Source organism: Mirounga leonina, unplaced genomic scaffold (assembly GCF_011800145.1).
Source record: "Mirounga leonina isolate KUSES-001 unplaced genomic scaffold, KU_Mleo_1.0 Mir_91, whole genome shotgun sequence".
NCBI lineage: Eukaryota > Metazoa > Chordata > Mammalia > Carnivora > Phocidae > Mirounga > Mirounga leonina.
The window spans coordinates 31,250,414-31,262,474 of record NW_023270839.1 but is presented as its reverse complement, the minus strand read 5'-3'; the positions used below and the strand labels follow the sequence as shown (position 1 = coordinate 31,262,474).

Genomic DNA, 12,061 nt, shown 5'->3' with positions numbered 1-12,061 from the left:
CATGGCCTGTGGAGCCAGATGCTTGAGTGTTGGTTCTCATCCTTGCACTTACTAGTGGTATGATCTATGATGAGTTGACTGACCTACCTCTCTGTACCAAATAAAGACAATAACCATAACCATACCTACCTCATAGGTAGTTATTATATATATATATATATAAACTATTTAGAACGGTGCTTAGCACAGAGTAATTGTTATATAAGTATTAGTTGTTATTATTATTAATATTATTGCAGATTATTTTCCTGGAAAGTTTGAGATGGGAAGAAAGACAATCTAGCTCACTCTGCTGGAGGAAGGAGGGAGAGTTAAGGAGGGAGGAGTTTAAAAATGTATTTATATGATTAGAAAAAAAGTCAAAAGAACAGCTGAAAATATAAAAGGGAGAAGTGAAAACAGATGATGCAAAGTCCCAGAGCAAGTGGAAGGAACATGCAAAGAGGAATTGGCCTCAAACAGGGGGCACAATACCTGAATCACTCAGGTTAGGGGTAAGGATGAGTTATGATAAATACCAGGATGTTGGGAGTGGTCTGATGGCTTTGATTTTTGTCAATTAAAGTAAGAGGTAAGGTTGTATGAGGAAATGGAGGGGGAGTTGGTGGTGGAGAATCATGAGTTTTTAGGATCCCCAGAGGAAATTGGAGAAATTCGACCATGAACAAGTAAAATGTCTACAGTCTTTGCTTTGCAAATTTAAATATCACAAGATTTTTTTTCCATGTCTCTTTGTAGAAAGGGTTACATGACACATAATTATTTTCAACAGAAAGCACTTTGTCTTATTTTGTAAAAAAAAAAAGTTTACACCTATGAGATAACTTGGAACAACCTGAGGTCTTGCAAAGCTAGTCTTGAGAATCATTAAATTAACCATTTTAACCCAAAAGAAGAAAGAATGTAATAAAAATTGAACAAAATTTCAAAAAATCTAAAAAGGTTAGAAATCACTAAATTGGATTAAAAGGTTTTCTTTCCAATTCTTTGTCTATTTCACTAACACAGTACTTTAGCTTTTTAACAAGATGGAAAAATTACTCTAATTACTTACTCCTGCCTAAGGAACCCTTCTTTCTAAGCGTAGGAAATAATTGTAGAAATTGCTAACAAGGAAAAATCTATGATTTTTATAGTTTGAGCAATCTGAGTTTGGGAATAAACAACAATTATTATTTATTTATTTTTTATTTTAACAGTGATCCTTATGTGAGAGTGACGTTATATGACCCAATGAATGGAGTTTTTACAAGTGTGCAAACAAAAACCATTAAAAAGGTTAGACTTAGCAGTATTCAAAAAATTTTTAAATATAGTTTGTTTTATTTTTATATGACAAAATATAAAAAAATTAGTTATACTATGTTTGTTGTCTTTTAGACTTTGAATCCAAAATGGAATGAAGAAATATTATTCAGAGTAAGTATGTATTTTATTTCAGTAAAACAGCAAAAAGTTGTTCTCAGTAGGTTTGAATGATAAGTTACCATTTATAACATTCTAAAATGTATCTTATTAGAATTTGTCTAGAAATTTTGAAAATTTAAAAGGAGTTAAACCTAGGTATCCCTTTGATGACATGGTCTTGGAACCATTTATCTAAAAAAAAATGTATGTAAGGCAACAAAGAGGTAAAAGACAATTATAGACCTGGAATTATCTTATTCTACTTTAATTCTGATTTAGAGACTGTATGGTAGTCTTATTCCAATTTAGCAGATTTTGGTGTTTTCCCCTAAAGATCATACAATATTTGTGTTTCCCCAGTCATTTATTGAATAGACTGATCTGGACAAGAGATGGTGAGGGCCTACCACTAAGTAGATGCATTTCTTCTTATACATCCTTCATTCACATTCCTGCCTTCCCCTTCACCCTTCCTCCCTATACCATAAGAACAAACTCCAGATCAGCAGTTATTTCAGACTCTTCAGGAGGGCCCTCAAGTTGACAATGTCTCTTTGTACCAATTTGTCAGAGTCATTGCTGATGCCAGAATCAACACCCTCCCAGCAGTGATAGAGATGCAAACAGCAATCTCCCCTTCTCTGCTGGATCGTTCCCATTTGTACATTCCATCCTTTAAATGTCCTACCTTGACCTCATCTTCCCCTTTAGGTTTGAACTTATTTCTCTGTTCACCTGAATAATCAATGCTCTTGAAAGAGTTGCCTGCCCCCATCGTATCTGCTTCTCTAATGCATTCCTTAACCCACTCTAATCTAACTCACACCTGCATCATTGGAATAAACCTGCTCTTACTAAGGTCACCACTGACCTCTGTGTTGCCACATTCATCTAAACTCACCCTACTTACATGCTCAGCAATGCTTGACGTAGCTGACCATGCCTGAAACACCAGCCTCTCTGGAGGCTTGTATGGTGCCACACCGGACTTCAGTCAGGAAAATAGAAGCCTCTCTTCTGTATCCCACATTTGAAGATTTTTTTATTCGTTTTGTTTTGTTTTAATAAAGTGAATTGGAAGGGAAGAAATTGCTGAAGCAAATCTGAGAAGCTGTTACTGAAGATCCAGCCAACAGCACCAACTAGGGTGCTTCTGGTTTTTCTTATGTAGAGAAGGAGGTCTCCCTTACCCTATTTAGGATGGCATGAAAACAGCATTTTAAATCAGTTTGGAAATTTTGGATTCTTGAGGAAATAGTATTGAGTCAACTGGATAGTCGTATGGTGGAAAATGAAGCTAAATTTCTGGCTTACCTTCACCAGCATAAATTCCAGATTTGGTAACCTCTGTTTTTGATTGCCTCTTGGCACAAGAATTGCTTAGGAGAGAATTTTAAAATTCCCAAGTGGTTGTGTGTTTTACTTATTTACACTTTCATTATTATTTTACTTGTTTTGTTGTGTTTTTCTTAGAAATATATGTGTTTTCAATGTATTGAAGTTTTTTTGTACCTCTTACTCTTTTTTTTCTAAAATCATTGGCTTGCACGTGTCAACTAATAATTAGGTGTAATAGGGATGGATGTTTATTTGTCTTGTTTCCAATTTTAATGGGAATTAATTTAGCTTTTCTCCATTAAACATAACCTTTGATTTTTTTTATCACATTAAAGAGGTATTCAGCTATTGTTATTTTTTTCAAGAATTAAAAAATTTTACTCTTCCGGTTTTAGCCATGATGTAGTAATAGGGCATTGAACTTAACCTGATGCTATGAACAACTGTAAAGGTGTTAAGGATGTTAGCAGGATCCAAAGTCTCACAACATAATATTCAAAGTGAGTCTAAAATTATTTTACATACAACAAACCACAAAAATATGACCAATTCTCAAAAGAAGACAATCAACAAATGCCAATAGCAAGATGATGCAGACATTGGAATTTAGTAGTAGAACAACTACCAAATTAGAACAGCTATTATAACCATTATATTTATGCCCCATGATATAGAGGTAAACACTCTTGAAATGAGTGGGAAGATAGATATTCTCAGCAGAGAATAAAAACTGCAAAAAAGAATGAAATAGAAATATTAGAATTTAAGAATATAATACCTGAAATTTTAAAACTCACCGAATAAGCTCAATAGCAAAGTGAAGATAACAGTTAATAGCATTAGTGAAGTTGAAGATAAGCAGTAGAAATGATCTAATCTGAAGAACAGAAAATAAAGATTGAAAAAAAAAATTAGTGGGGCCTGAGGGACCTGCGGACAGTATTAAAAGAGCTTAATATCTGGGTCATTGAAGTCTCAGAAGAAGAAAAAGACATTGGTGGAAAAAAATGCTTGAAGAGATAATGGCCAGAAATTTCCAAACTTGGTGAAAGAAATGCCTTTACAGATTAAAGAAATTCAGCAAAACACAGAGTATGTGCAAAGAAAATCATGCTCAGACACATCATAGTCAAATTGCTGGAACCAAAGATAATGAAGAAATTTTGAAGACAGCCTGGAAAAATGGTAGACGAATAATTATTTAATAGCTAAAGGTTTTCAGAATTCTATATCTAACAAAAATATCCTTCAGGAATGATAGTGTAATAAAGGTATTCTAAGCTGAGGAAAAATAAGAGAATTTATTGCCAGTAGATGTACTCTAAAGGAAATTATTTAGGCTGAAGGTAAATGATACCAGAGGTAAATTTAACCTCAGAAATGAAGAAAAAGCAACAAAGAGTAAATATCAGTTATTATAATATTTTATTTTCCCCTCTTGAGTAACTTAAAATATTAATGGCTGTTGAAAGCAAAAATTATAACACTGGTGAGATTTATGTGGGTATAATATGTATTACAACCGTAACATAGGAGAGTGAGGATAAAGCTATCTTTTTGGTTGTAGGGCTTCTATGTATTACTTAAAGTGGCTTGATATTCACTTTAAGTAGTCTGCAAAAAGTTAAGTATGTATATTGTAACCCCTAGTGTAACCACTAAAAAATAATAGATATAGCCAAAAAGACAACAACAAATAAAAAATAGAGCAAATTCATCAAGAACCTACAGACATTAAATGAATAGTAAGGGATGCTGTGAACAACTCTGTGTCCATAAATTCATTAACTTAGATGAAATCAACCAATTCCTTTTAAAAGATGTGTATACTTTAAGAAGATAAAAAGTGCCTGAAAAGTTCTGTAGCTCTTAGAGAAACTGCATTTGAAAATAGTTAAAAACCTTCCAATAAAGAAATCTTCAGGCCCAGGCGGTTTCATTGCTGAATTCTGTCACACATTTAAGGAATAAATAATTCTAATTCTACACAATGTCTTGCCGAAAATAGAGGAGGGAACATGTCCCAGTTCATTCATGAGGCCAACATTACCCTGATACCAAAACCAGACAAATATTTTTTAAGAAAATAAAACCATAGCCATTTTGTGGTAAGTTTACTAAATTGGGTCCCTTCCATTCTGGAAGGGCCAGTAATTTGTTCTCAGATTACTTCTGGGTATGGGTTTGCCTTTCCAGTCTGCAGAATCTCAGCCAGCACAACTGTCTGGGGGCTTACAGATGGATGTTTTATAGGGATAGAAATCCACACAACATTTCAACCTTCCAGGGGACCCAATTCATAGTGAAAGAGGTGCAGGAATGAACTCATGAGCATGGGATCCATTGGTTGCATCACCTGCCACATCATCCAGAAGCAGGAGCCTCACAGGACACTGGAACAGCCTACTGAAGGAACACAACTGAAGCACCAACATGGAGGCAATAGTCTGCAAAGATGGGGTGCCAGTTTATTCACTAAACCAGAGGCTTCAATATGAAGCTGTGATTGCAACAGAAAGTATACACGGGACCCGGAACAAAGGAGTAGAAGTAGGAGTGGCCCTACCTGTCATCATTTCCAAAGACCCACTGGAGGACTATATGCTTCCCAACCCTGGAACTCTGGGCTTTACTGAGGTAGAGGTCTGAGTTCCCAAAGGGAGCACACTCAACCAGGGGACATAGTGAATCCCATCAAACCACAGTCTTCAGCTAATGCCAGGGCACTCTGGACTCCTTGTGTTCGGAAACCAGCAGGCGACTGGAGCTATTACTTGGTTGAGCTTGCATGTGTAGTCCTTCTCCAAAGTCTGTCTGGATTCTGCAGGGACTAGACTGGAGAATTAAATGAACCTGTTACAGGAACCATCCTCGTATCCTTTAGGACTTTAGTGGTGTACTAATCTTTGACATTTCCACCAGGTTGTAAGATTTTTGTTTGTTTTTTTAAACAGTTTTATTGAGATATAATTCACATAACATACAATTCACCCCCTCAAAGTGTACCATTCGGTGGTTTTTAGTATATTCACAGCATTGTGCAAACATCAACAAAATCAGCTTTTAGAACATTTTCATTAGCCTGAAAAAAAAAACCCATACTCACTAGCTGTCATTCTCCATTCTTCCCCAACACCTGCCCCTCTTCCCAGACAACCACCAATCTACTCTCTGTGTCTTAGATTTGCCTATTTTGGCCATTTCATATAAATGCTTTCATACAGTATGTGGTCTTTTGTGTCTGCTTTCTTTCACTTGGCATAATGTTTCCAGCGTTCAACCATGTTATAGCATGTATCAGTACTTCATTTCTTTTTATTTCCAAATAATATTCCATTGTATGGATAACCACATTTTATATATCCATGCATCAGTTGACGGATATCTGAGTTGTATCTGCTTTTTAACTATTACGAATAATGTGTGGACATATATGTTCATTTGGAAGTATATACCTAGGAGTCGGATTGCTGGGTCATATGAGGAATTGCCAAACTGTTTCCAAAGTGGCTGTACCACTTTATATTCTCACCAGTAGTATGTGAGTTTTGATTTCTCCATATCCTTGACAACACTTGTTATTATCTGTCTCTTTATTACAGCCCTCCTAGTGGGTGTGAAATGGTATCTCATTGTGGGTTTTTTTTTTTTTTTAAGATTTTATTTATTTATTTGAGAGAGAGAGAATAAGAGACAGCATCACAGGGAGGAGGGTCAGAGGGAGAAGCAGACTCCCTGCCGAGCAGGGAGCCCGATGCGGGACTCGATCCTGGGACTCCAGGATCATGACCTGAGCCGAAGGCAGTCGCTTAACCAACTGAGCCACCCAGGCGCCCCTCATTGTGGTTTTGATTTGCATTTCTCTGATAGCTAATGATGTTGAACATCTTTTCATGAGTTAATTGGCCATTTGTATATCTTCTTTGGAGAAATGTCTGTTTAGATTCTTCGCCCATTTTGTAATTGGATTATTTGTCTTTTTGTTTTTGAGTTTTCATAGTTCTTTGTATTTCTAGACACAAATCCCTGTCAAACACATGATTTGCAAAAATTTTCTCCCATTCCATGGATTGTGTGTTTTGATTTTATTGGTGGTATACTTTGAAGCACAAAAATTTTTAATTTTGAGGATGTTCAGTTTATTTTTTCTTTTATTGCTTGTGCTTTTGTTGTCATATATAATCAATGTTGTTTTAGATTTATTACCTTGACCAGAGGGAGGACAGTTTCAGAGACTTCCACTTGGCTTTCTCACTTTGATAGCTCTTATCCCACAAGCCATGGATTCAACGTGGTGGTGGTGAGGGGTCCAAGTTCCAGTATGTCAATCCCACTTTTACACTTGAAAACCAGTGAAATGACTACTGGGTGGATCCACAGAACGAGTGGACTCCGTACAAGCTGAATTTTAGCCAGGGCATTTCCCCAGAATACCACTGGAGAAGTCTTTATGAACTGAATCACCATGTTATGCCAGGGACTGCATGTGTCCCACATTCTGCTCAGGATGGGGAGCTCCTTGACAGCAGGTAAGGGTGGACTGGTCCTAAAACCCCACCACCCATACCATCTGGTTGGTTTAGGTCTTCTAAGAAACAGACACTCAGATGGGATTAGATGCACAAGAGGTTTATTGGGCAAGCACCTGTGAAGGTTAAAGCGGGAGGACACACAGATGGGAAGAGCCTTCTCATCATGATGCAGGCCTAACACTTGTGCAGGGAGAGGGGAAAAGATTGGGTAGCAAGAGCCCCGTGTTGCAGCACAGTTCTGAGAAAGTCTTATCCAAGCTGATGGAGAGTTTCCCAGGAAAGATGGTCTGTTAGAGGAATCCTGTGTTGGGCATGAATGGCCAGGCTCTAGATCCCTGCTATGCCCAGGAGAACACAATGGGTAGATTCAAAGATGCATGGTCAGCCAGAGGCTGTCAATCAGCTATGCAGGTTCTTTTGAAAGAGATCTAAGTGGCCCAACTCTGGCCATTACAACTGTGATACTTAAGGGTGCATACTCTAATCCTCAGAGCAGCCACAAAAAAATTAAAATGGAAAATTATAGGTAAAAATCCAATAAAGGAAAGAAAATGGAATACCAAGAAATACTTGATAAATAATTTTTTAAAAAGATAAAAGGGAATAAAGATAAATAGAATAGAAATAGAAAGATGATGGTCATAATGCCAACCATCTAAATAAGTACCCGAAAAAAGCAAGATTCAAGCATATGCCCTTAATAGGAGACACACACAGGTCAAATGTAAAAGTACAGAAAAAGATATACCATTCAAACACTAGGCCAAAAAAAAAAAAAAAAGGCCCCAAACAAACAAACAAACAAAAACCCTGGTAAGGCTGTATTAACATTAGATAAGTAGACTTTAGGATGAAAAGTATTATTAGAGATAAAGAAGGCCATTTCGTGAACATAAAAGGGCTTAGTCATCAGGAGGACACACCTGATAAAAGGGCGTCAAAATTATAAAGCAAACGTTGACAGATGTAGGGAAATAAATTCAGAATAGTTGAAGGTTTTTTCACTCCTCTCTCAGTAGTAATAAAATAACGACAAAAAATGTCGGTAAATACGTGAAAGATCTGAACAACACTATCAATCAGCCCATTTGGCATGTATAGAAGACTACACCTAATACCTGAAGAATATACATTCTTTTTATATGCCTATGGAACATTCACCCAGATAGACCATATACTGGGCCATAAATCGAGTCTGAATACACTTAAAAGGCTTGAGATTCAACATGTTCTCTGAAAATAGAATTCAGTAGTACAAATATACCTGGGAAATCCACAAATATTTGGAAATTAAGCAACTTTTTTTTTTAAGATTTTATTTATTTAATTGACAGAGCACAAGCAGGGGGAGCAGCAGGCAGAGGGAGGGAGAGAAGCAGGGAGCCCGATGCAATGCGAGACTTCATCCCAAGTCTGACCTGAGCCGAAGACAGACGCTTAACTGAACCACCCAGGCGCCCCAAGCAACATATTTTAAGTAAGCCATGGATCAAAAAGGAAATCTTAAGGAAAATTACAAGACATTTTAACTGATTATTAAAGTAACATTATCGAAATATGGGATAAGCTAATTTGGTGCTTGGAGACAAATTTACACCTTTAAGTGCCTATATACAAAAGAAAAAAGACTTAAAATCAGTGATCTAAGTTTCTATCTTAGAAAAAAAAGTAGAGGGAAAGAAATAAGAATAGAATTCAATGAAATAGAAAATGGATAAAAAGTCAAGAATAAATGAAACCAAAGTGGTTCTTTGAAAAGATTAATAAAATTATAGCTGTAGCTAGCCCAAATAAGAGAGAAAATTCAAATGACCACTATCAAGAATGAAAGACACCTGGGTGGCTCAGTCAGTTGAGCGACTGACTCTTGGTTTCAGCTCAGGTCATGATCTTGGGGTAGTAAGATTGAGCCCCACCTCAGGCTCTGAGTTCAGCTGGGAGTCTGCTTGAGATTGTCTCTCTCCCTCCCTCTGCCCCTTCCCCCACTCTCTCTATCTCTAAAATAAATAAATCTTAAAAAAAAAAGAATGAAAGGTACATCCCATAGACAATAATAATAATAATGTAATATGGACGACTTTATGGCAACAATTTTAACAGCTAAAATGGACAGATTCTTTAAAAGCCAAAAATAAATCAAAGATATCTGTTAGAGGAAATTAAATTGTAATTAAAATTCAGAATTTTTTAAATTTAAAATTAGAATTAAAAATCTCATTATTTTTGATGATCTTGATTTCCTTCTAGAAAAGATGCTTGAAAATTGGTACTACTTTTGAATTAGAGATGTTAACACAAAAATAAGAAGGCCATTTGTAAATGATAGAGCAACTTAGTGTCTTTTACTGTATTTTACTCATTGTTTCTTTTACCATAATTTCATTATTCCCAAATGTTCTAGCCAGCGTTGCTTTACTCTGGGATCAGAGGCTGCACATTTATTTCTATCAGAACTTTGCAAATTTATTGCAACAACAACTAGATAAATCTGTGTTTATATCAATGCTAATTCATCACAGCTAGAATAAAACTGAAAACACATGGTGATTGAGTATTTTCTGTACAAAGGACATTATTATGTGTGGTCCCCTATTTTCCTCTTTGTCATTTATATCATTATTTATACATAGCATAAAATGTTTTCAATTGACTGTATTCACATAAAATATTTATAGAGATAATGTATTATAGTCAAAACTAAATATCTCTATTTATAGAGATAATATATTACAGTTATTGGGCATTTAACCAAATGGAAATTGTGGTCAGAAGTTGAAGGGAGCCTTTGTATCTTTGAGAAAACATGAAGTTCAAAGAAAGTTTTTGCAGAGAACTGTTATTGGTAGATTAACAAACAGGAAGACTCCTTTAAGTGCCTATATGCTTCATAGCAAATTATAGTAAAATCTGTACTGACAGTTAGTAGCTCAGATGAGACTAATGGAGGCAAGTTATGGGAGGGAAGATGGACTCTGTGTATGAGCACAGTACCTGAGCATCTGGAAAGACAGCTCACTCCATTCTTCATATTCCCATGGTGCTTGGTTTGTATCCTTAGTAGTCATACTCAGCATATTATACAGTGGACCCTTGAACAACACAGGTTTGAACTGCATGGGTTCACTTATATGCGGAATTTTTTTTTATAAATATGGTACAGTACTATAAATGTATTTCTCTTCCTTATGATTTTCTTAATAACATTTTCTTTCAGCTTATTTTAAGAATACAGTATTTAATATATATAACATACACAATAAACAATAAGCACATTTGCTATCTTGATTTATGTTTATGTTATCTGTAAGGCTTCTGGTCAACAGTAGGCTATCAGCAATTAAGTTTTGGGGCAGTCAAAAGTTATGCGCAGATTTTCAACTGCACCCCTAACCCCCATGTTTGAACAAAGGGCCAACTGCATTTACATAATGTGTATATGGTCACGCATATGTTCTGTAGGGAAACGCGGATCTCAAAATGTGGGAACACAGGGTCCTTTCTGTTGTGCATACTACACCATTCTAGGTGAACTCTGTGTCTGTTTGAGGAGCCCCTTTCTGAGCATATTACTTGTTTGTCAGAGTGTCCTTTTCAAAGTAGTAAAATTTTCTCTTTTTTCTACCTGTGTAGTAGAGACCCTGGTTCTGGAAATTCTGACAAATAAAACAATTATAAATATTTTATGTATAATTATATTTTTACATATACACATATATAATATGTATTATATATATTTTTAAGAGAAATGAAAATCAGCTGTAACTTAATTACCATAAAACCATCACTGTGCAATCTTCTGGTATTGTTTCCTATGTGTTTTTATCCATATATTTATACTCCTCCACCTCTACAAACACATACAAAATTGGTGTGATAGTTTTCTATATTTGTTTCCAGGCACTTTCTGATGTTTGCTAATGAGATGGCCACAGTCCCTCAACAAAGCTCACTGTTTCTTATGGACCCCTATGAACGTGTCAAAATAAATGCCAGTGTACTGAGCATTATGAAAGGGGAAACACCAGATGCTAGGGAATGACTATCAGGGAGATATTAGGCATTTAGGGTATAATGTCAGGGAGATCATAGGGAATTTAGCCCCTCTGAGGAAGTGTACCATTTAAGATGCTTTTGGGTTCAAGTAAAAGACTTGAAGTAACAACTAATACTGGCTTAAACAATAAGGACATTTATTATCTCTAATCATAAGAATCAGATAGGGGAATGGATGTGACCACAGCAGCTGAACAGCCATGTGTGACCCAGCCTTTCTGGGATTCTCTTGGCTTTCTGTCCAGGTTACAGGATGCTTGCAGCAGTTCCAAAAGTCATAGCGTCACCCAATGATGTCCATAGGTAGAAAACGGAGAGTTCTCCCCCACGTGTCTCTTTTGAAAAGGGAAGCACCCTTTTCAAAAGTTCTCCCAGGAGACTTTGATTCTTATATCTTGGGCTAGAATTGTGTCATGTACGTACTTCTAACCCAGTTTTTGGTAAGGAGAATGGAATTACGAGGCTTAGAAGAATCAGAATTCAGCCCCTGGGGGTGGGGAGTGGCCATCTATCCCTGACACACATTGTCATCCACTGTTTGAATAAAATCAGAATTCTGTTAGCTAGGAAGAAGTAGGGGACACCCCATTAATAAAGCACTAAGTAAATTATGGTACAGCCATACAATGAAATCCTCATTAGCTATTTGAAAAGAAAGAGATGTATATGTATTAATAGAGAATTAGTTTCAAAATATACTGATGAAGGAGCAAAGGCACAGAACATTGTGT

At 36.2% G+C, this 12,061-nt stretch overlaps 1 protein-coding gene across 4 annotated transcripts in view; it reads left to right on the top strand.

Annotated features, from left to right (window-relative positions):
* Positions 1–12,061, top strand: part of NEDD4 (NEDD4 E3 ubiquitin protein ligase) — a 121,559-nt gene that overhangs the window by 23,613 nt on the left and 85,885 nt on the right. The window contains exons 3-4 of one of the 4 annotated variants that reach the window (XM_034994440.1): positions 1,200–1,278; positions 1,381–1,419. In XM_034994440.1, the coding sequence (XP_034850331.1) occupies positions 1,200–1,278; positions 1,381–1,419 (118 nt within the window). Of the gene's footprint in view, positions 1–1,199; positions 1,279–1,355; positions 1,420–12,061 lie in introns of those variants that run through there. The other 3 variants (XM_034994443.1, XM_034994442.1, XM_034994441.1) reach the window with 3 other exon arrangements.